The sequence below is a fragment of the Equus caballus genome, chromosome 16 (assembly GCF_041296265.1).
Source record: "Equus caballus isolate H_3958 breed thoroughbred chromosome 16, TB-T2T, whole genome shotgun sequence".
NCBI lineage: Eukaryota > Metazoa > Chordata > Mammalia > Perissodactyla > Equidae > Equus > Equus caballus.
Window position 1 is genome coordinate 59,977,207 of NC_091699.1, and position 22,406 is coordinate 59,999,612.

At 41.4% G+C, this 22,406-nt stretch overlaps 1 protein-coding gene across 6 annotated transcripts in view; it reads right to left on the reverse strand.

The window, feature by feature from the left end:
- STAC (SH3 and cysteine rich domain) overlaps nucleotides 1–22,184 on the reverse strand; it is a 150,762-nt gene extending 128,578 nt beyond the window's left edge. For 4 of the 6 annotated variants that reach the window (XM_023620752.2, XM_070238947.1, XM_070238946.1 and 1 more), the window contains exon 1: nucleotides 21,787–22,046. In XM_023620752.2, the coding sequence (XP_023476520.1) occupies nucleotides 21,787–21,897 (111 nt within the window). In that variant the 5' untranslated portion in view covers nucleotides 21,898–22,046. Of the gene's footprint in view, nucleotides 1–21,786 lie in introns of all 6 variants that reach the window. The other 2 variants (XM_070238945.1, XM_001489696.6) reach the window with 2 other exon arrangements.
- Between the last annotated feature and the right edge of the window lie 222 nt (nucleotides 22,185–22,406).

Consider the following 22,406-nt stretch of genomic DNA (forward strand, 5'->3'; position numbering starts at 1 on the left):
AGTAGGGGATTACATACATTTTATTATGTTTCATTGCCCTTGCTTTTTTGGGGTACATTTTCCTTGGTTATGAGAAATTCATTTTTTAATATACTGATGGCTTTGAGAATGTTTTATCCAGGAGTTAATTTGTATCTCTGCTTTTCGAGAGACGTATTGATGGCTTTCTCTTTCAGAGGCATCCTACTGACTTGATACTGGATTCCAGGTTGCGTACACTTTTTCCTCAGAATCTGCAGCCATGGTGACCTTGACTTTTCCTCTCACCTGTTTTATAATTTCTGGAAACATTTAGGGACTTTATTCTTGAAGTTTAGAAATATCATCTTGATTCTGCTAATTGTATATGTACAGTTTGTTCAATTTTATTTTCCGCATCATTTTCATATGTTTGCTTTTACTACTTGGCACTTATATTTTACTTTTCTTACTCAGCACTTCTGGGGCCTTTCAATTTCAATATATAAATCCAATTTTCTTCTGTTTAGTCTTTTATTAATTTTCTTCATTTTACTTTGTATATTTAAAAATTTTTTTCTTAATTTTCTTCTATTTTTTTTTTTAATTATCTCCTCACCTCCATTTTAGCTGTTCTCGTCTACTGGAGATGACTGGTTGTCCTCCTGTTTCTACTTTCAATATCTCCAGATCTTTCTCTTATAAATTTCCCTTCCTTTGCTATATCTTTTCCATTTTACTGAATCAGTCTTCAGATTCATTCATTCTACTTTTCAGGCCTTGCATTGATGGTTTTTTAAGTCTTATTTTTGCAAAAATTCATTCCTATGGATTGATTGTCCCTTTTTTTAAAAAAACAGAAACGAGTTATTTTGATATGGTCACAAAACTTCTTGAATCTCTCTGAAGATACCATTAGAAAGTTTTTAAATGTAGTCCTAACCATTGTGTTCTCTCATTTCTCTGGGCTAGTTTACATGGTTTGTGGACACTGGTCCTTCTCATTCATGCTTCCGTTGTCTGTTCCAATTTATGGGTGAAGAACTAGCTCGATGATATAGGCAGCTGAGGTGAGTTTCCGCTGCAGCTGAGGCTCTATGTAGAACCACCCCTGAATCCACCTCAGTTGGGAGGGCTGGCAGGCAGCCTGGGCTCGAGGATATGTGGGTGAGGACGCAGCAGGCAGAATGGAGACTGTCACAACTGTCAAAGTACGGAGGGTTTTATTTTGAGATTTGAGTGCAGTAATGTATTTTATTCCTGGTTAAAGCTGTTTATTATTTTCTTGTAGTTACGATTTTTGAAGTCTGGAATTATCTTGGTCTCTGTTCTTCTGTCTGGCCCCTGAATCCATTCTGGGTGACTTCCTAGGCTAATGCTTTAGGTTGTTTAGACACATATCCTGAGGTGTTAGCCTTAGGCAGGACCCTGTGCTTCCAGCTCTTTGTATCCTTGGGGAATGAGGAGGAATGACAAGACCTCTGTACTGTGGGCAGCGCTTGACCACTCACCTGGGTAAGTGCTGAGGCCACCCTTGCTCTTTGCATCTGCTAACTCTTAGCTTGGGCATCTCTGGAGCTCCGCTGGGAACATTGGCTCTCCTGTCTGTAACTACTAAGTCCACAACCTGCTTTGGACAACAGTTTTCTCGCATCTGGTTTCTCCCATACTTCAATGCTCTCTGCTTCAAATCTTCCACAATTTCCTCACAAATTCTGACTCATTGATGGTATCTTTTCTTGTGTTCCCATCTTGTTTTGATGTAATCTTTCAACAAATATTTTCAGTTATATCAACGGGAATTTTGCGAGGAAGGCAATTAAATACCTATACCAGGTCTGGATTCTGAATGATGAGGCTTTAAGGATCTTTAAAGCAGGGCTGACCGTTCGCCTGGACAAGTTACCCTCTTGGCCTCAGTTTGCTCACCTATTATTTGGATGGAATATTACCCTACTGCGAAGGGGTGTTGGAAGGATTAGAAGAGGATTTGAAGTGCCTGAGTGAAGAGCAGGCAATCAGTAAGCAGGGACTCAGTAAATGGCACCTGCTGTTACTATTTGTGCTAAAGGTATTTCACTGTGCCTCCCTGGAGGGGGATGTCATATGTGCACTCAACGGCCTGTGAGACCCTCCCTGACATGGGAAGCACAGCCTGCATTGCTTTCCTCACAGAGGAGCAGGAACGAGCAGCCTTCAGCATCTAGCCTCAGCTGCACACAGACTGGGGGCTGTGGGTGGGAGGGCTCGGGCCAGGTACCAACTGCTGTGAGCTTCCGGCTCCTCCTCTGTAAAGTGGGCAGAAAGACAAGGTCTGTTGGAGAAGATTGCTGTGAGGATTAAACAAGGCAAGGAAAATGGTATGTAGTGACTGGGCAGCATACACTGGCTTTCCTCCTCCCTCCCGTCCTCCGTCTCCACTCTCTGACTCTTCCCCCCACCACTCTCCTCCTTTCCTTCCTCTTCTGTTCTTGCATTTCCACTGTTATTATTATTGTTGCTGTTGTTATTGAAGTAGGATCTAGACCATTTATTAATTCTTTTATTTATTAAAAAATTTTTTATGAATGCTCACTCTTTCTTTGGCCTTATAGGGAATAAAATTTGAAAACAGATGTGCTTTCCCTGCAAGTCGTTACTGCTTTAGGAATGTGGATGTGGAAAAGGCAACACAAACAAATAAACAGGGACTTGGAAACAGAGATGGAGAGGAATTTCAGTGTAGACCCGGATCAGCCACGTGCCCCCAGGCGGGCCTCTTCATTTTCCTGAGCCTGGGCGTCTGCAGTTTCCTCATCTGTCAAATGAGGATTAGATGAAATGATGTACCCAGATCACCCCGCACAGAAAGTCCTAGGGAAAGGTCCGGCCCCTCCCCCCTTCCCTTCTCTTGTTCTGCCAAACTGCTGTGGGGATCACACTGCAGGGCCGGCCTCAGGGACGCCTGACCTGTGTGTGGCGGCACAGCGCCCTGCACTTAGAAGGGCCCTGCATTTGCTTCCGTTATCTGCTATTTTTCTCTTGCAATTCTTAATAATGTTTAAGCAAGGTCCTCCTGTTTTCATTTTGCACTAGACTCCATAAATTACGTAGCTGGCTCTGCCTGCTGTGACACAATCCACGGAAGAATCCATATTTCTGTCCTCCCTGTAGACAGAGAGGAAGTGGGTTCCCAGGTACCTGAAGGCAGCAGCTGTGGAATCCTAGGCCTGTCTGTGGCTGCGGCTCTCCCAGAGTCATTTCTATTCAACTTCTTAAAGCAGCCAGTGCCGGCTTCCTTGGGTCCCCTGCAGCAGGTCTAACTATAGCTCCAATTTGACACACTTGCTATTTTCTATCCAGGTCTTTAAGGTAGCTCTCTGCAAGGTTCTGGAAGTGATGCAACTTACTGCCTTGTTGTTAATGACTTTTAAAATCATGAGCATGTTTTGAGCACAAGAAAACCTTTAGGAATACGCTTGGGAGAGGCAGGCTCACTCTGTGCATGGACTAGGGAGTGTCCTTGAATGTGAAATCCCTGCCAAGGAACGGCGTGGCTGGGAGCTTCCCCTGCCTCCTTCAGGAACCTTCAGTTGGTCATCTGTTCCTTTACTTCCAGAGAGGACAGACTGGTTTCACAAGCCAACATGACTCTATAATGTAGGGACAACAACATTTTTAGAAGCTTGATTTCCCGGTTGCTTCAAGATGGACATAAAAGTTTGTTCGGAGGTTTGAGCAAGTTCTGATCAAACTTGATGCATATGAAGTCGAGTTTATCCAAGTCCACAGCTTGGGAAGGAGGCAGGGGAGTGGCAAGGAGCGAGGCTGGGCCAACCCAGCGTGGTGTCTTCCCAGGAGTCCTGAGTTAGTTACCCCATTGCAGCAGTTTTCTCACGGGTCCAACTATTCTGAGGTTAGAGGACGGCCACGGTAGAGGACAGATCACTAAGGAGGAGCAAGGCAGCTGGGCCACCTGTCCTCCAGCCATTTCTGCACTTTAAATTGGCCAGCTGAAATCTCACCAAGTACCACTCCTCTCTGTAAAATGTTGTTTTTTGGTGGCAGAGGTGTAGAATGCGCCAGTGCCCTCCCCCCACCAAGATCCCTAGTGTACTCTCCTGCTAGAGCATACGGGCTCCGGTAGGGCTAAGCAGCCAGTTCACATGGCCAACAGCTCTTATATGCTTTCCTCAGGCGTCTATCAAACTTTTTTCAAATGTAGCACTTGTTTTTGGACCAAAAATTTTAGCAAAATTCCTAATGGTAGAGCATGGAAAAGGGAAACGACTGCTGTGTCTGAGTGGTACAGGTAGAAACCCAAGGTAGTGGGTGCTGTTGGTGCTGCCCAGATCCTCTCTACTGGGGCCCTGGCACGCATCACCCAGCTGCTTTGGTGTACAGATTGCTCTTCCTTCAGAGAACTGCCAACAGCTAATGGGAACTGTCTCCCTTGAGAGATTATGCAAAACCTGTCCCCTCCCCCACCTCTGGGGCCAAAGACTGATACAGAGTAATCAGTCCTGCCATATGGCCCCAGGCAGGGACAACTCTGTGGTGCAGTCTGTGCTCCAGGGGCCCCCTGTGGGTCAGGCCAAGACTATCTGAGACCACGTTGCTGGTCTCTTGTGCAGCTCCTTCTCCTGTCCTGTTCTACTCCCTTCCTCCTTGTAGGTTTCTCGTGCGAGCACACCCTCAATAAATTACATGCTTCTGAACCTCAGGATCTACTTCTAGAGACCCCAACCTCGGGTGAGGGATAAAGGAATAATAAAAATATAAACTCAGCACCTTCTGTAGCTAGAGCAGCTTTATATGTTGGAAGCAGGCTTCCTCAAAGTTGGTCCTATAGGGTTTGATGACGGGGACTCTGTTTCTCTCTCTTCCTTCTTTCCCTCCCTCCCTTCCTTTCTTTATTTTTAACATATCTTCATAGATGGTACTAGTATGGTCTTATTATAAGCTTATTATAAAGCTTATAAACAGGCAGGTGACACTTTGTCTGATGGGGGATGAGGTCACAGCTGTTACCCTCCTCATGGGACTCCTCTGGTCTCACAGCTGCTGTCCAGAGCCTGGGAACCAGAAGGATGGGCTTGATGAGTGAGATGCAGGCTCGTGTGCAGCTGTCCATCCAGGCTGTGGATAAACTTACAAGTGAAGATCCAATTAAGAACCAGGGAGGGCCCTGCCATAAAGCTAGATGGCTTGGCATTTTGCTCTTGGCTCCTAATACACAAATTTAAAATACCTCCCATCTTCAACCCCATGATTTATTACAAATTAGAGTATCAGGTTTTTTTTTTTTTTACTGCCTGCTGTCAGCAAAAGTTACCGTATAGGCAGTCTGTGAAAGGAACTTTGTCAAAATAATTCTAACCACAAGAACAAACAAACAAATCACATATGAAACAATGTATATTGCTTTCTTAGAGAAGTTCATAAAATCCATGAAATTCTAGAGCACTGGGTTATCAGAACCAGATTGAAGTTATTCCCTCTGGAAGAAAGCCCTTTCACAGGGATTAAGAATCTGCATATTTGAGAGGCTTCCGTGGGTTGAGTTGTGGTCTGACATGAGTCTCCTGATTTTATATTGTATTCTTTCCTGTATTCATGGGAAGAATCATAAGCTGCATGTTTTAACTTTGTAAACTGGATTTTTCTTCCTTTTGCTTTTTTTGCCACATGCAACTTATTCATGGAATATTTATTTTGATCATTTTCACTTACTGGCTGTATACCTGAGGAGAAGAGAGAGAGTCCAATAGAGCAGTTAGAAAAAAATCCGCTGTATAGAATTTGACAATAATGATACCTTATATTTAGGAATTTATTGTTCCAAATGTTAATTGGAAGGGGAGGTCCATTGGGGATGATCACTAGCAAACTGATCAACACATTAAGCAGCCAGTGAAAAGTTAATTAATTAAATTAATTAAACAAATGCATGCCAGCAACTTCAGCTTATCAATTTGCCTTTTATTTTGATTTTTTAAATTAAAAAAAAAAATTTTGAGGAAGATTAGCCCTGAGCTAACATCTGCTGCCAATACTCTTTTTGCTGAGGAAGACTGGCCCTGAACTAACATTCATGCCCATCTTCCTCCACTTTATATGTGGGATGCCTGACACAGCATGGCTCAACAAACAGTGCGCAGTTCTGCACCCGGGATCCGTACCGGCAAACCCTGGGGTTTCAAAGCGGAACGTGCAAACTTAACCTTTGCACCACTGGCTAGGCCCCTCCACTTGCCTTTTAAACAAGAATTAAGAAATATTAAACCTATCAGAAACTCAGCAACTGACTTATAGAAAATGCAGCCAAGAACCAAGAAATAGAAGCAAAAATTCTGATGAACTACCAGACCAATCACTAAATAAAAAAAGAAGCAAAGAACAAAAACACTAAAAACCAAAAATCCTCTATTTACTTGTAGTCGATAGTTCAGTGTCTGTTTTGTTTTAAGGAACATGAAATTCCACCAAGTTAGGTGATTTATTGTTTAATACAAAAGCAAATTAGAAGAAACACGTTAGAAGCCTCAAAGTAGCCTGGAGAGAGGGATGGTCTTTGTGTGGTAAGAGATAGAAAAATGTTAGAGTCAGATACGAGAACTCAGTGAGCACGGTAGTGTGGTGTCAGTAGTGCAAAGGAAAAAAACTCTCCTAACACAAGAAGCTCAGTAACTGGTGTTCAAAATGGCGATCTTGGGTAAGTCAGAAAAGGAAATTACAAAAACAATATCACTGCTTTGAAATTTACAAAGCATTTGCAACTCTGCTACGTAAATAAAATTCTATGTGACATATTTTGCTTTTGAAAGTAAGGGAATGTGAACCAGATTATAGAAAGATTTGCAAGCAAAATTCCTAAGAGAGAAAGCTTGGAACATAAAAGGACATGTTCTCTGTTATCAAGAAGGCTTGACTCTCCAGGATGACTCTTTTCCTGAGCATCTTTGCCTGATAAGATTTCCCTGTACTTTTTTTAGATGAAAAGAACACATTTGCCCCAAAATAGGGAACTCCAAGAACATGTTTCTGGAAAAAAAAGTTGTAAGTAATTTCGCATAGTACTAATAAATGTACTATCAGAAAATCATCTCTAGTATTTTTTAATCATAAATCTAATTTAGAAAATTTATTGCATTTGTAGCATGTGGTTTTTATTGTTATTTTTACAAGGAACTTCATCTCAAATTTCTTAATGAAACTCAGTAGGAAAATATTGTCCAATGAGCAGAGATCCAATTTATAATTGACTTTTTGAATGTATATCTAAGTCATATATACTCCACTTGATAAAATTTTGGTTCAATAACTGCTAAAAAATGTAGCAAAGGAAATCAATTGGAAAATCTCTCTAAGTTTATTAAACTCCAGGGTCAGGACTTCTGTTGTGCTTTAAAAATAACATTAATTAAGGGAGAAAGAAACAGACTTCTGCCAAAACTGTGATCAGAGAGGTTTTTCTATTATAGTGATAATTTTTATTTACCAGAAAGACTCCCTGACTAAAGGAAATTATTACAATCCAGTCTTTCTCCTTGACCCCTACCTGGTCTTTAATTTTGTGGAGAGATGGTCTATGCTAATGGAAACCAAAAATCAAAGTATTTTCTTGTTGGATAACTCTGGCCTTTGTCACCATCTTCTTGTCACATGAGGAGATGTGAATGTAGATTACTATGACTAACAACTGACCATTATAACTAAGGTTGTTCAATAACCTACATGGACCAAGTAGCATAGCAGAGAAGAGCTTCAGCAAAGCAGTGAAATTCACAATCTTAATTCCTGATGACTTCGTCTGAGCCTCATTCTGTCCTGCTTCATATTTTCTTCACTGCTAACATTAGCTCTTACACTCTCTTGCCTTATCCCACCTTTTGGAACTTTCTCTGTCTCCATGTTTCTGGTTCTGATCTTGGAATTGATATTCAATTATTCTGGCCATTCACTCTGTGTGGTCTCTGGCTGGATAAGGGTCCTCCTGGTTGAGCATAGCCTCCACCCCTTGTGCAATCTCTATAAAGATGGCTCTCTGTGGAGGAACCAGACACTTACTTGTCTTTGAAAGTCCTCTCATGATTTCTCTTTTCTCTTCCTTTGCATTTCCCCTCTGTCATTTTCTTAAGACTGGAGTGTTCACCTCCCTGGCTTTAGGTTCTCTCCATGCCAATCCACCTTTCACTTCACCATTACAACACTAATGACTCCTCCTATCCTCACTCTTCAAATCTAAATCCCTCTGCACAGCTTCTAAGATTTTCCTCTGGCTTTTTCAACTTTCTGGTGTACAATTTCAATCAAGCCAATCATTGTTTCCATCTTTGAAAGGTTATCTATAAGTTCACATCCCATCTTCTTGAAATTTACCATGACTGCTACCAATATACGTTTGCACAGGGCTTCATGGATCATAAAAGGTTTTGATATACACATCCCTTTTGATTCTCCCATTAACGCTTTAGGAGTCATCCTTGGTTTCTCTTTCTCTCTCTCACCTCACAACACATTCATAGCAAATCTTGTTGATTCTACTTTCAAAATATATCCTAAAACTTATCACTTTGTCATCTTCCACTAACTAACACCTGGTCTAACACATCATTCTTCTTAGTGTGGATGACTAGCTTTCTAATTGGCCTCCTTACTTCCACAGTAACTATGCCGTAGTCCCACTGTATACAGCAGCCAGAGAAATCTTTGTAAAATGTAAATCATGTACTGTACAGATCCTCTTCTTCTCTGGATTCCTGAAATGGTGGTCTCTCAAACTTAGAACAAAATCTGGATTCCTTGGCATGGCTATTAATTCCCACAGGATCTAGCCAGAACTATCCATTAGACTGTTCTGTAATGATGGAAATGTTCCATAATCTGTGGTGTCCAATACAGTAACCACTAGACACAGATGATTACCAAGTACGTGCAATGTGGCTAGTATGACTAAAGAACTGAATTTTTAATTTTAAATAATTTAAATTTAAATTTAACTAGCTACACATGGTTAATGGCTACTGTATTGGATAGTACATATCTCACTTTTGGACTCACAGCTTTCTGGACTCACCTCTTGACATTTTTCTTCTTGTTCATTCAGCAATAAGGACCCCAGATTTCTTGCTGCTCCTCAAAAATGCAAGCTTGTTCCCACCTCAGGGCTTTTGCCTGGTCCCCTCCTCCCCTCACTTCTTACCCTAAATCTTCAAAAGGCTCGCATCCTTACTTTGTTCCAGTCTCTGACTCAAAAGTCACTTTTTCATGGAATCCTTCCCTGGTCTCTCTATGTAAAAGAGCTCCTCACGCTGCCCCTTTCCACGCTGTACTCTTCTATGTAGCTCTACCTCTGCCTGAAATCATATTATGCATCTTTTTCACTTTGATTATCATCTACCTTCTCTATTTTCTCCAGAAGTGTAGGTAGGCAGTAGGTTGGAAATTGGCTTTAGGCAGAGTTGAAGTTTCTCTAGGTGATTCCGAACGAAGGACAGAGGCACAAGGAAGTTCAGGGTGTTTATAAGGAGTAATTACAACGATAGAAAAAAGGAACATGAGAATCCAAAATGGGTGAGTGATGGAGAAAAGGGGGTAAGCTTACTAGTTTAATGGACTCATGCTCTGGTGGGGTTGAAATAGTATTGGAATAGGGGTGTTAGAGGGAAGTAGATGGAAATATACCAGCTAGTGGTAACAGAATGGGAAGACTGAAAGGGAGATTCTGGAGATGGTGCAATCATTGTGCAGAAAAAGTCTTGGGAATGGTCACAGAAGTGGGTGGTGACATAGAATAGAGTAGAGGACAGCATCAGAAGAGGAGAAAAGTTTAAGAACTGAAGAAGTCAGGGTATTTGGAAGAGTTGTTTGCAGCATATGAAAATCACTAAAGATTATGACAAGAGTAGTCTTGGAAAGAGTGAGAGTGAGCCTGGCTCTACCATCATGAAGAACAGAGAGACCTACCCAGAGTTGGTAAGTGACTGCTGATGTTAGCAGTGGGTAGAAGAGCCTGAGTGCATGGATTTTAAAGCTCCAAGGTTTAGGGGAGGAGACACAAGACTCTGGAAGCAGCAGCAAGAGTGCCTCCCCAACAATCAGGCCTGATGAAGGAGAAAAGAGTCACCACTTGAGAAGCCTTCAAGGGAAAGACTGGGCGTCAGAGTAAGAAGTGAAGGACACCTCAGAGAAGAAGTGGAGGAGAGAGGATTTTGCTGAAGAGTGAATTCCAAAGGGTAGGATGGAGGGTACTGATTGCTGGGGAGGGTGGCAGATGGGGTTGGATTAGTAGATGTGCAGACCCATGTGGAGATTAAACTATGGGAGAGGAAGGGGGCTCTGCCATCTTCTTCTGGTGAAAGACATTGGGAAAAGAATGCGATGGGGTTCTTTTCCAAGGTCTCGAGGTTACCTTGTTCTGATAAAACTGAGAGTGTTGGAGGTAGAGGGAAGGAATTTGGGGGTTTTCTCAGGAGGACACAGAACTCGGGTGCCTCTTTTCTCCCTCCCTCACATCAGTTTGGAGGGCTTGGAAGCAGTGGCACTCCCGGGAGCCCAGGGTGTTCTGGATCTCTCCTCTTTGCTCTTTCTCTTGCTGTGGTCACAGCCGCTCCCGTATTAGAGGAAAACATGCTGACTGAAACTTCAGCTATGGGGGCCATTAGGAATAGGAAACAGGTACAAGTTTCACTTTCAGATAAATGAAGCACTCTCTGGGGGCCAACAGACATCTTGTCTCCTGTCCACTTTCTGCCAAAACCTCTTTGTTCAGGCCCCCTGAGGGTCATCGAGGATGATTTCTGGAGTTCTGAATTGGTTGACTCCATGGATGATACTCGTCTGTGGAGGAACACACAAGAAGAAGAGCACACAAGAGGAACTGGGTGGCATTTGAGTCGAGAATAATGAATTTAGTTGAGGGTAGTTTGATTTTAAAATGTATGGAGGCCATTAAGACAGGTTGTCCAAAAGGCAGCTGGATATATTGGTCTGGAGCTCAGATGGGAGATGTCTGGGTTGGATTCAGATTTAGGAGTTGTCAGATAAAAAGAATAGGGAAGATGTGCCGGTAGAGACCCAGGGAGATTATGGAGAGTGAGAAGGGCTGAGGGCTGAGAGCAGAATGCTGGGGAAGACCAACGGTTAAATGATGGGTGCAGGAGGAAGTGAGTGACAGCCAACAGGACCAGAGAGGAAGTTTTACAGCTGTAGGAAGGGAATCAAAGGATTGTGAGAGATTTAAGGAGGGAGCAAGGAATACTTTCTCTTGGTAAGGTGGAAATGTGAGCACTGGTATACAACTCTCCTGAGTCCAATCCAGATCTAAGGAGCCAATGTCATATAAACATAGAGAGCTACAAAAGGGGGTGTTCACAGGATAGAAGCACATGGGAATCCTGCTAGAGAGAGTGAAGCCGGGACGAGATTGAAGGGAGGTCCCAGGGCTGTCCTACAATAACTCATGCAGAGATGTTAGGAGGTTTTAAACGGAATGGATGAGTTTCTGGCAAAATACAAGTTAACAAATCTGACTCAAGCACATTTAGAAAAAAATAATAGAATAAAAAAGTGGAAAAAATGTTTTTAAAATTTATTTTAAATGGGTGCTAGGTTTAGATATTATGGACAGTTTTTTTCAAACACTCAAAGAGGAGATCTGGGTTCCATAAACTGTTCCACAGAAAAACCAAACCAAAACAAACACAAACATCCATAGACATTTCCCAAATCATTTTTTAAAACTTGGTATATCCTTAAAAATAAAATCTCACCAAGGATGCAAAGTGACAGTTAAAGAACAATCTCCTTATGTATATAGATATAAAAATAATAAAGTATTGGCAATCAGAACCCAGCAGTTTATTAAAAGAAAATCCCTATGGCCAAGTAGGATCTTTTCCAGGAATGTAAGAAGAGTTTAATAATAGGCTATCTATTAATATAATCCATCACATAAAGGGGCCAAAGGACAAAAAAACCCTGCTAAAATCACATGATTACCTTGATTCCTGCCAAAAAGTCATTTGAAACAATTCCACATCCATTCTTGATGGAAATTCTTAGCAAGCTAAGAACATTACCCATCTTTAACACAAGAAAGACTGTCTCGGTTTAATTGCGAACATGAGTGGGAAGTCTGGAATTTGTGTAGAAGCGTGTCTTAAGGAGTGATTTAGTGGAAACGGATTTGTCTTGAAGTTGAATTTGCAAAGCACCATCTTCTGTTTCTAAGGCTGAATGTGGATATTTGCAGTGGCTTCCAGAGTGGCTTGAGATACAAGAGAGCTAAGGCCGCCCCTTAGCACTAACACTGTACAATACCCACTTACAGACAGCGTACACTCATAGCAGAACACTGGTGGCATTTAAATAAGTCAGGTACTAGCCCAATACCTCCACTAATATTTACCATATTTTGGGAGTTCTAATGCAATAAGCTCCTGTCCCTACTTACCTTACTCCTCCACAACTCCCCAACCCTCTAAGAGAGAGTTATAGTTAGAGAGGCAACACTATTATTGTAGATTTGATGATAATCTACTAAGCACACTTACTGTGTGCCAGGCACTGTGTTAAGCACTTAGCATACACTAAATAATTTAACCCCAATGGCCACGCTGCAGAAGGGCATTATGATGCCCACTTTACAGAAATAACAGTGAAGCTCAGGCAAGTGAAGGGCAGGGAAGCTTGTTAAGTGGCATCCCAAAGTGGCTCAGGGAAATGAACATAGCTGTGTCTGACTCCAGAATCGATGCTCTGAACAGTAAGCAACACTGTATTTCTTTATTAATGAATAAGAAATGGAATCTAAAAGAACAGATTACAAAATTAATATAAAAACAAATTTCCTATATGCCAGCTATCACCAGTTAGAAAATATAAAAGAGATGGTTCAAAATAGTAACTAACAGTATAAAATATCCAGGAAATAGCTAACAGAGAATTGGGCAGGAAATATTTGAAGAAAATTCCCAAGCACTTAAGAGTGGCATAAAAGATATTTCAACAACTAAAGATATATATATATACTGTGTTCTTGGATGAGAAATTTCATTATTTGTAAAGATTTCACTAAAATGGTCTTAAAACGTGCATGCAATTACTTTCAGAATATTATTTTTATAACGTGGTGGGAAAACAAAAAGGTGAATGCAGGTAAATAAATAAATAAAACTTCTAGGAGGGTACTTGTATTATCACTGATCAGTCTATTACAAAGTTGCGATAATTAAAACAGTATAATAGTGATACCAAAGTACAGTATAGTAATAAATGCAAAATCATTAGAATGTAACAGATGACTCCGAAAGAGAATCTAGTACATATTACCATTTATTACATAATAAATGTAACATTTCAAATCAGTGAAAAAAGAATGAATTATTCCATAAATGGTTTTAGAAATACTTATTAATCATTTGGAGAAGAATTAGATTTCTTCCATACCATATAACAACATAAATTCCAGATGGACTAAAGTGATAAAAGTAAATGGTAAGGATCTAGAGAAACGTGTAGGTTAATATTTATTTGCTTCGAGGGCAGGGAAGACCTTTCTAAATATAAAGAAAAGAAGAAACCATGGCTAAATAAATTTGAAACATCTAACAACATAGAAAAAGAAATCTACGTTGAAAATGTAATAAAATAGAAAGACAAATTTCAATGTGAGAAAACATTAGCAACATATATGAAAGATCATGGTTTTAATATTTATAAAGAATTTTCTTAAAAAGCAATAGGAAAAGGATGACTGCTCTATTAAAATGGATAAGAACATCAATAGAAAAGGAAAAATATAAATATTAAAAAATGTGAAAATAACTCTTTGCTAGTGAATAAATGTAATTAAAACAGTAAAAAAGTTCAATACTTCTTTCTCCTTCAAAATTTCTCATTTAAAAGGCTATGATACTACACCTCAACAACAAAAAAACCAAATAACCTGATTAAAAAATGAGCAAAGGCCTTGAATAGACGGATCTTGAAAGAAGATATACAAATGGTCAATAAGCACATGAAACAACGCACAACATCACCAATCATTAGGGAAATACAAATCAAAACCATGATGAAATGCCATTTCACACACATTGGGATACAAAAAGTAGAAAATAACAAGTGTTGGTGAGGATGTGGAGAAATGGGAACCATTGTGCATTGCTGGTGGGAATCAAAAACAGTCCAGCCACTGTGCAAAACAGTATGGTGACTCTTCAAAGAATTAAACATAGAATTACCATGTAATTGAGTAATCCACTTCTGATATAGACTCAAAAGAAACGGAAGCAGAGAGTTGAGCAGATACTTATACACCTAAATTCACAGAAGCATTATTCACAATAGCCAAAGGTGGAAGCAACCCAAGTGTCCATTGATGGATGAATGGATAAATAAAATTGATATACACATGTGATAGAATAGAATTCAGCCTTAAAAAAGAAGGAAATTCTGACACATACCACAACATGGAAGGACATTGAAGACTTATGTGAAATGAAATAAGCCAGTCACAAAGGGACAAATATTATATGATTCCTCTTCTATGAGGTACCTAGAGCAGTCAAATTCATAGAGATAGAAAGTAGAATGGTGGTCGGCAGGGGCTGGGAGTGGGGATAGGGACTTTCTGTTTAATGGGTACACAGTTTTAGTTTGGTAGGATGAAAAAGTTCTGGAGATGGATGGTGGTGACATTGCACAATAGTGTGAATGTATTTAATGCCACAGAGTTGTACATTTAAAAATGCTTAAAATGGTAAATTTTATATTACGTATATTTTACCACAAATAAAAAAACTACCTAGGGGGATTGGATGTTGATGCTTACATGGAGCAGAGATCTGAAAAAGAAAGAATAAACTAGAAACAGGTTTCTTACCAACTCAGGTTGACAAAAAAGAAATCTTAGCATAGACATAAGGTGGACAGTCAACCAATCAATATTTCCATGGGAAATCATAATCATAGATCTGCCTTCACATAGATTTGGGGCTCAATTGTATACAACACAGTTTGGTCTTGGAACTCCCAAACTGAAAAAGTAACCTAAAATTTGGTTCTCAGCTAACGATGCCCTGGGAGACTTGGCAGAAGCAAATTTCTGTTAAGAAGAGAAGAGGTAAGCATATAGTAGGAGAAGATATTTGCAATACATTTATATCTCAAAGTGCTTGTATCCAGAACATGTAAAGCACTCCTACAAATTAAAAAGAAGACAGATATTCTAAAAGAAAAATAGACAAAAGACCTGAACAACTACTTCACAAAAGAGGATATTCAAATGACAATAAGCATAAAATCTTCAAAATTCATTGGCCATTGGGGAAATGCAAGTTCAAGTCACAGGGCAATACCACTAATCACCTATGAGAATGGCTAAAATGAGAAAGACAGACAACGCTAAGTGTTGGTAAGATGAGAAGCAGATACAACTCTTATACATTACTAGTGGGAATATGAATTGATACAGCTACATTGGAAAGTTGACAATATCTAAGAAAGCTGAACATGTGCATACTCTACAACCCAGCAACATAGCTCCCAGATATACACCCAAAAGAAGTCTTCACATGTGCCACAAAGGATATGTACAAGAATGATCATAGCAGCCCTGCTTAAAGCGGCCAAAACCAAGAAACAATCGAAAGTTCCATCATCCACAGAGTGGATGAATTGTGGTCTGTTCCTACAGTGGAATGTTACAGAGCAATGAAAATGAAAACTATTGCTACATGTACTGGCATAGATGAATCTCACAACATAATGCTAAGTGAAAGAGGCCAGGAATGAAAGAGTACACCCTGTATGATTCCATTTATATGCAGTTCAAAAATAAGTGAAATTAACTTACGTTGTTAGAAGTCAGAATATTGTTTACCTTTCAGGAGGACAGTGGCAGAAAGGGGTATGAGGGAGATTCTGGGGTATTGCTAATATTTTATTCCTTGGTTTATGTGGTGGTTTTACACAAATCAAAAGTTTATTTTTTGAAAATTCATTAAGTTCTAATTCATAATGTGTGCAGTTTTTAGTATGAAGTCATACTTCAATAAAAAGTTTACTTAGGAAAAGAAACTGTGACATGACCTTTCTTGAGGGCACTGTGTCAGTGAGAATAAAAGACCTTAGAGGTGTCAATTTCCAGACCTACCAGCTCTACTTCCCAGGAAAGTAAGCAGAGATATATTAATACGTTTACATATCAGGATGCACATTTTAATATTTTTAAGTGTGTGAAATCCAAGAAAGAACCTAAACATGCAATCAGAAGGAACTGATAAAACAGATGTGGTATAACAATGAAATAGAATATTATGCCATCTTTAATGTTCATGTTATTGATTATCTAAGAGTATGAGAAAACTGTTTATGTATAACATTAGTGAGAGAAAAAGCACAATGCATATTTATGTATACACTTTTCCAATTTTGTTTCAAGTAGGTATGTGTGTAAAAATGGAAACGTATATGAAAGAAATACAACAAAACTTTAATAATTCTTATCTCTAGGTGCTGGTGTGATAAGTGAGTTTTTTCCTTTATATTTTTCTGTGTTTTCCAGTTTTCTATATGAGGTAGCTATTACTTTTATACTCATGAAAATAACTTAATAAGGGCATAATCAACCTTGTAAATCCAGCAGGAATGGAGTAAAGCTCAAGATTTTTGGGCAGTGTGGAGGATAAAAGCAGGTCAACTTTGCCAGAGCCATTTCTTTGGATTGATGTGGAAATGGGAAGTGAAGCAGAAGAGAGAGTAAATACAAATGATTCCTTCAAGCACCTTTGTTGGAAGGGGAAGACTCTTGCTTTCTTTGACTTTCTTCAATCCTTACAGTCTAGAGCAGTGTTTCTTGAACTCAGCTGCACAATGAAATCGCTAAGGAGGCTTTAAGAAAATACTGATACCTGGGACGTTCACTCAGAGACTTCAATTTAGTAGATCTAGTCTATGGCCTGGACTCCCAAGGCGATGTGAATGCAAAGCCAAGGTTACATTTTCTTTCACCTTCTCCGCTGTAGAAGTTAAATTCCTGATCCATATGTATGGCATGTGCTGGGCACAAAATAGGCCCTCGATAAATAGTTGCTGATTGTTGCCACAGAAGTCTTTTTGGAAGATGCAGAGTATGTACTCATGATTAGAGATTTCTTCTCCCTAGATTGGATGGTGGCCCAGGTTCAAAGTGGGCCATACAGGAATGAAGGGGCATCTTGGTCCATGGCTCCACTCGGGCATTGGGTGCTTATATCAGCCTTTTGAAATTGAAGTCACATGCTGGTGAGTCTATGGCTTATTTTCTTGGGGATGCAAAATAGCTAAGGTGAAATCTCACTGTAGTCAACAGCACAACGCACAGTCCAAAGGGAGGAAAACTCAGTTATATTATCGGAATGTCAGTTTTGGTTACTGAAATTGTTCCAGTGATGACATTTGGGATAGGCTAGTGACAGAAGTCATCTAATTTGATGCAGGAAGAGAAAGAAAACAGTATTTTATGCTTACAATATGTCAGATGCTTTTTATATTCTCAGGCCTTATAAAAACCACTTCAACTAGGTATTAACATCCCCATTCTAGAGATTAGGAAGCTGAGGCTCAGAGAGGTTAGGCAACTTGCCCACAGTCACAGAGGTGGCAACTAATGAGAAGAGATCTGAACTCTTCTCTATTTGACATCAAAACCTATAAGCCTCCACATCATCAAAACGTAACCTTGAGTCATACAAATGATGGCAAAGGGCATACATACCAAACCTTCGTTTTAGACCCTAGTAAGGTTTCTCTGTTGTCAATAAGTCAGTAGGAGAAAAGACAGTCACTGAAATCAGAGATGCTGAAATATAGGAAATTTTTCTTAGTATTCAATAGTCTTTCTTAGCATTCAAATGGCTTATTTAGAAAATAAATTAGGTTGTGGTCATTCTGGAATAGTGCGTGGAAAGATAGAGGGGTGAGGTTCATCAGTGGCTTTCAAACTCTTTCAACTCAACTAATTTTATGAAAAAGAAAAGCACGTAGACTACATTACTGCTGTGCTTACAGGAATTCGCTCTGAGGAAATTGTACTGGGTCCTAGGTCCAAGACTGGGTTCTTAGGTGTATGAGCCAATAACTATCTGTGTGATCTTAGGCAACTCATTGTCTCTCTTTGGGCTTCGATTTCCTCAAGAGAGAAAACAAGAGGACATTTAAATAGCCTTTGAAAGCTATAGATAGTTTATTGATTGATATAAGCTACAGATTCTCTCTCCAGAAGATGTACATACGCATGTACATGTACAATTTTGAACGCTGGTTCTAGTTTTTCACAGATCTTCCAAAGACCATTCATGAATCTCCAAAGAATATACTGACTCTTGATTTAAAACACCTGGAATATGTCATAATAGGACTGTTGTCACGTTTACAAAAAAAGCCCTTATCTTCTAGAGATGCAATCTGAAATATTCTTGGATGAAGTGATCTGATGTCTGAAATTTGCTTTACAATGATCCAGTGTGTATGGGGAGGGGGGCGGTGGCAGTGCTGGCGGAGTAACAGATGAAACAAGACGGCCCATGAATTGATAATTGGTGAAGCCAGGTGATTAGGAACATGATGGTTCTTTAATATTGTTTTCCCTACTTTTGTGTATATTGAAATTTTCAGTAATAAAATAAATTCACACAATAAAAATTATCCATAATTAAAAAAAATACCCTGAATAGATCTCTAATGTTTCCAACTCTAACATTCTATGATTTAGCATTCCAAAGAACTTGCAAAGAAAATGGACTTCTGGAAACATTCTATGTGCTCAGGGTGTTGAATCATCATCATTCCTCTCCTAATGGATCCTCTGGACTAGAGGACTTGTTGTGGTCCCATTTTCCAGATGATTCTGTGATATTGCACTTAATTACTTCCCTAAATATACTTTTGGGGAAATAACTGCAAAATCAAATGCAAAGAAGCTGGACAAGAATTGGTCTTTAATCATTTGACATGATAATATGGCTCAATTTATTTTCAAAGATTTCTTAAGACAAGAAGACCAAACTACTGTTGCAAATGACTTTTCTGGCATGTAAAATACTTGGTTCGGACGCTGTGTGATCGAGGATGTAAAAGAATATGCGAGCACGAGAGACAGCTGCACAGTGGTTGAGAGCTTGGGCTCCAGAGCCGCACCGCCTGGGTCCCTGTCCTGGCTGTTTCACACAACTAGCTATGTGATCTTGGATAAGTCACCTAACCTTTCTGAGCTTCTGCTTCTCCATCTGTAAAATGGAAATAAATAGCACAATCTCCCTCAAGGGGTTATTGTGAAAAGCCAAGCTATGCCTGAATATAGGAAGTATTCAGTAGATGCTCACCTTTTTCTCTCAACTATGTAAATATAAAAATAGATGAAAAAAGATGTAAGAGATAGATTAAAATGTTACTAGCAGTTGCCTCTGGACTGTGATCAATGGGTGATTTATTCTTTTCTTTAATTTTTGTCTGGACTTTCCAAATTTCTACAAAGAGTACTTGTTACTCTTATAACCAGAGAAAAGGTTTTTTAAGAAGTAATTTTAAAAGTCCTTCTCGAGAAAGTTTAATGACGAGAGGGGACTGAGCCATGCTTGCCCTACACGGTATTTGGACAAACAGACCACTTCAGAAGTGGGTAACATGGAACTACCACTAACGCTTTGTTCTCATTTTTCCTCACTAGCCTCCCATCTTCAGGTGGAAGATCCTTGTAAACGCCAATGAGCTTTCAAATGTGGTGTTCCTGGTGTAGAACGAATAGAGCCTTCCTCTGCTCCTGTTTCATGCCATCCTGCCTCCTTAACACAGTTCACCACACCAGCAGTTTAGCCTTTCTGAGGGGCCTGGACCCTTTTGAGAATGTCACAAATGCTATGCCAAGAAAGATTCACAATCAGGCACACTATTTTGCATTCAGTTTCCTGGGGTTCACAGGCCCCACCATAGCCCATCATCACTGATTAAGAACACCTAAGCCACGACAACAACTTTAGGAATGTATAAACACACTTCAGGTGTGTAGACCACTTTGCGAAAAATTGACATGTACAAATTCAAAACCATAAGCCAGATAAATCGGTGGATAATTACGGATATTACATATGTAGTTTTTGCTTTGCCAAAGAATTTACATTAGGATATCTATAAATAGCAAACCTATACAGAGTGTTTGAACCATATTGCTGTATACCCAAATGCTAAGCCCTTTCCAGAACACGCCTACTGCAGAGCAACAGGCCCAATTCAAAAAGTTTGATACCAGTTTTACTGTCGAGTTTAGCTACATTCATTTACAGTATTCTAGATCACCTGTGAAATGGCCGCTAACCCATATCACTTAGCTGACTGATGGTCAATGATGGACAATGATGAGACACCCAGAAATTTCCAGTCAGAGAGGTGGTACATGTGTGTGGGCTGTGAGACTGTATTGGAGTGGATCATCTGTGCTGAGACGGATCCCATCCCCTTAGCTCAGGAAGAAAAAGGATAAACATTGACTCAGTCCTTCCACTGTACCAGAAGGGACTTTAGGTCATCTCCTGTATTCCTCACAGGTGTTCTGGAAAGTAGAACACTTTGTCTCCCTTTTCAACTGAGTTTAAGAAGAGTTGACCCACATGCCCAGGTCAGACACTTATCAGAAAAAAATTGAAATTAAAATAACGCAAAGCTCTTTGTCTTGGATTGCCGTCTTTGATGGTTAACTTCTGGAGGCTGGGATACGTACAGTGTCCAGCATCACGTAAACTGACAGCCGGGCCACTTAGCTGTGATTTTGATCCCGCTGATTTGTCAAGGGCTCTCAGGGATGTGTGTGAAGGGAGACAGGGACTAGGTTTTTCTTTGCCCCATCTGACCTGCCCTCCAAACCGGCATCCCCTTTCCTTCACTCCTACACAGGGACTGCATCGCATTCCAAAGATGCCTGGGGAACTCACAAGGAGATCTGCATAAAGAGCCAGGAACCCTGTACTTAAAAAAACAAAACCCATATAACTACAAACTCCATCTTACGATTTTCACTCCCGGTTGAGATGCCATTTGGCATCTCACTGCTAGCAGCCCCATTTTACTTGATCCTCTTCCAAGATTCCCAAACATGTGCCTGGCACCCACGAGAGTTTCAGAAGAAGTGTAACAGCGACAGGAGAAGTGCGGCGGGGTTGGTTTTGTGTATGTGTGTTAGTGTAACTCTCATAAAAGCAAGCGTAAGTTCTTGGAATATTAACTTCCACCAGAGGAGCATCAACTTTCCCGTGAACGCAGCAATTCCCTTTGCCTGGTTTCCCTGAAATGAGCGGTATCTGAAGTTAGGGGTGAGCCCTGTTAAGCAAAGGATCTCTGAGACCCTTGGAATACAGACAGCCCTTTGCTGGCCCGCAAGTGCCCTAGCTTTTCTGGAGGAGTATCTCTGGGCTGTCTGTCCCTCAGCCATCAGAAGCTGCCTAATACCTGCACGCTCTGTGGTCACAAGCAGGTTCAAAGCACAGAACAACCAAGCCGCCACCACCACCCGGGGAAGCGATCTCTGAACCCGGAGTCAACGTGAATTGCGTGTGCTCGCAGGTAAAGCGCGGCGCACAGCCTCAGGTCTGTGTGGGCGAGGAGGCTGGTCCACAGCGACGTGGTCCAGCATCGCTAGCAGCGAGCCCTGCCGGACATTCAAGTCTCAAGGGAGGTACAGTCCTTGAGCCCTGGTGGAAGTAGGGACACGTCTCAGCCTCCGGGGCCGGCGCCAGTTCGGAGGAAACAAAGGTGGACAGACAGGGAGAGAAGGAGAGTGAGTTTGTGTTGTCTTGGGGCAAGTGTGAGCGGTACCTTGGATTCCTGGCTGCTGGTGGATGCAGGAGAGGGTGGCTGCTCGGCGCTCGCCGCCTCCTTGGGCAGCCCGTCCACGCCGTCCTCTCGGGCACCGCTCGGAGGGATCATCGTGGCGGCGCGGGAACGGTGTTGGGCTCCCGGAGGAACAGCGAGGCTCGCCTTCCTCGGGCTCGCCCTCCCGCCGTGCGCTGGGTCGCTCAGCTCCGGGTCCCCGGGACTCCCATCCTCACCAAGGCGCCGACGCGCCCTCCTCCGGCCTCGCCTCCGCCCCGGCCCTGCCCACCTCCCCGGCACTCCCGTGGGCAGGGGGAAAGCGCGCCCCGCCCCGCCGCGCCCGCGGCCACCTCGCCGGCCACCGCACGGTCGTGACTGCCACCCGGCAGTGGACGAGCGGCTCGGGCTCGCTAGCCCGCCGGAGAAAGGGGAGGCGGGAGGCGGCTCTTGGGCGGGGCTGCGCGGCCAACGCAGGGAGTAGCGAGGGCAGGAGGGGGCCCGCGGCGAAGAGAGGCTCGGCTGGGAGGCTGGGCGCGCAGCGCACCGGGTCGGGGGTGATTGTTTAGCGGGGATAGCGACAATTGAGACCAAACCCGGAATGAACAGAAGACCTGTGATGATAG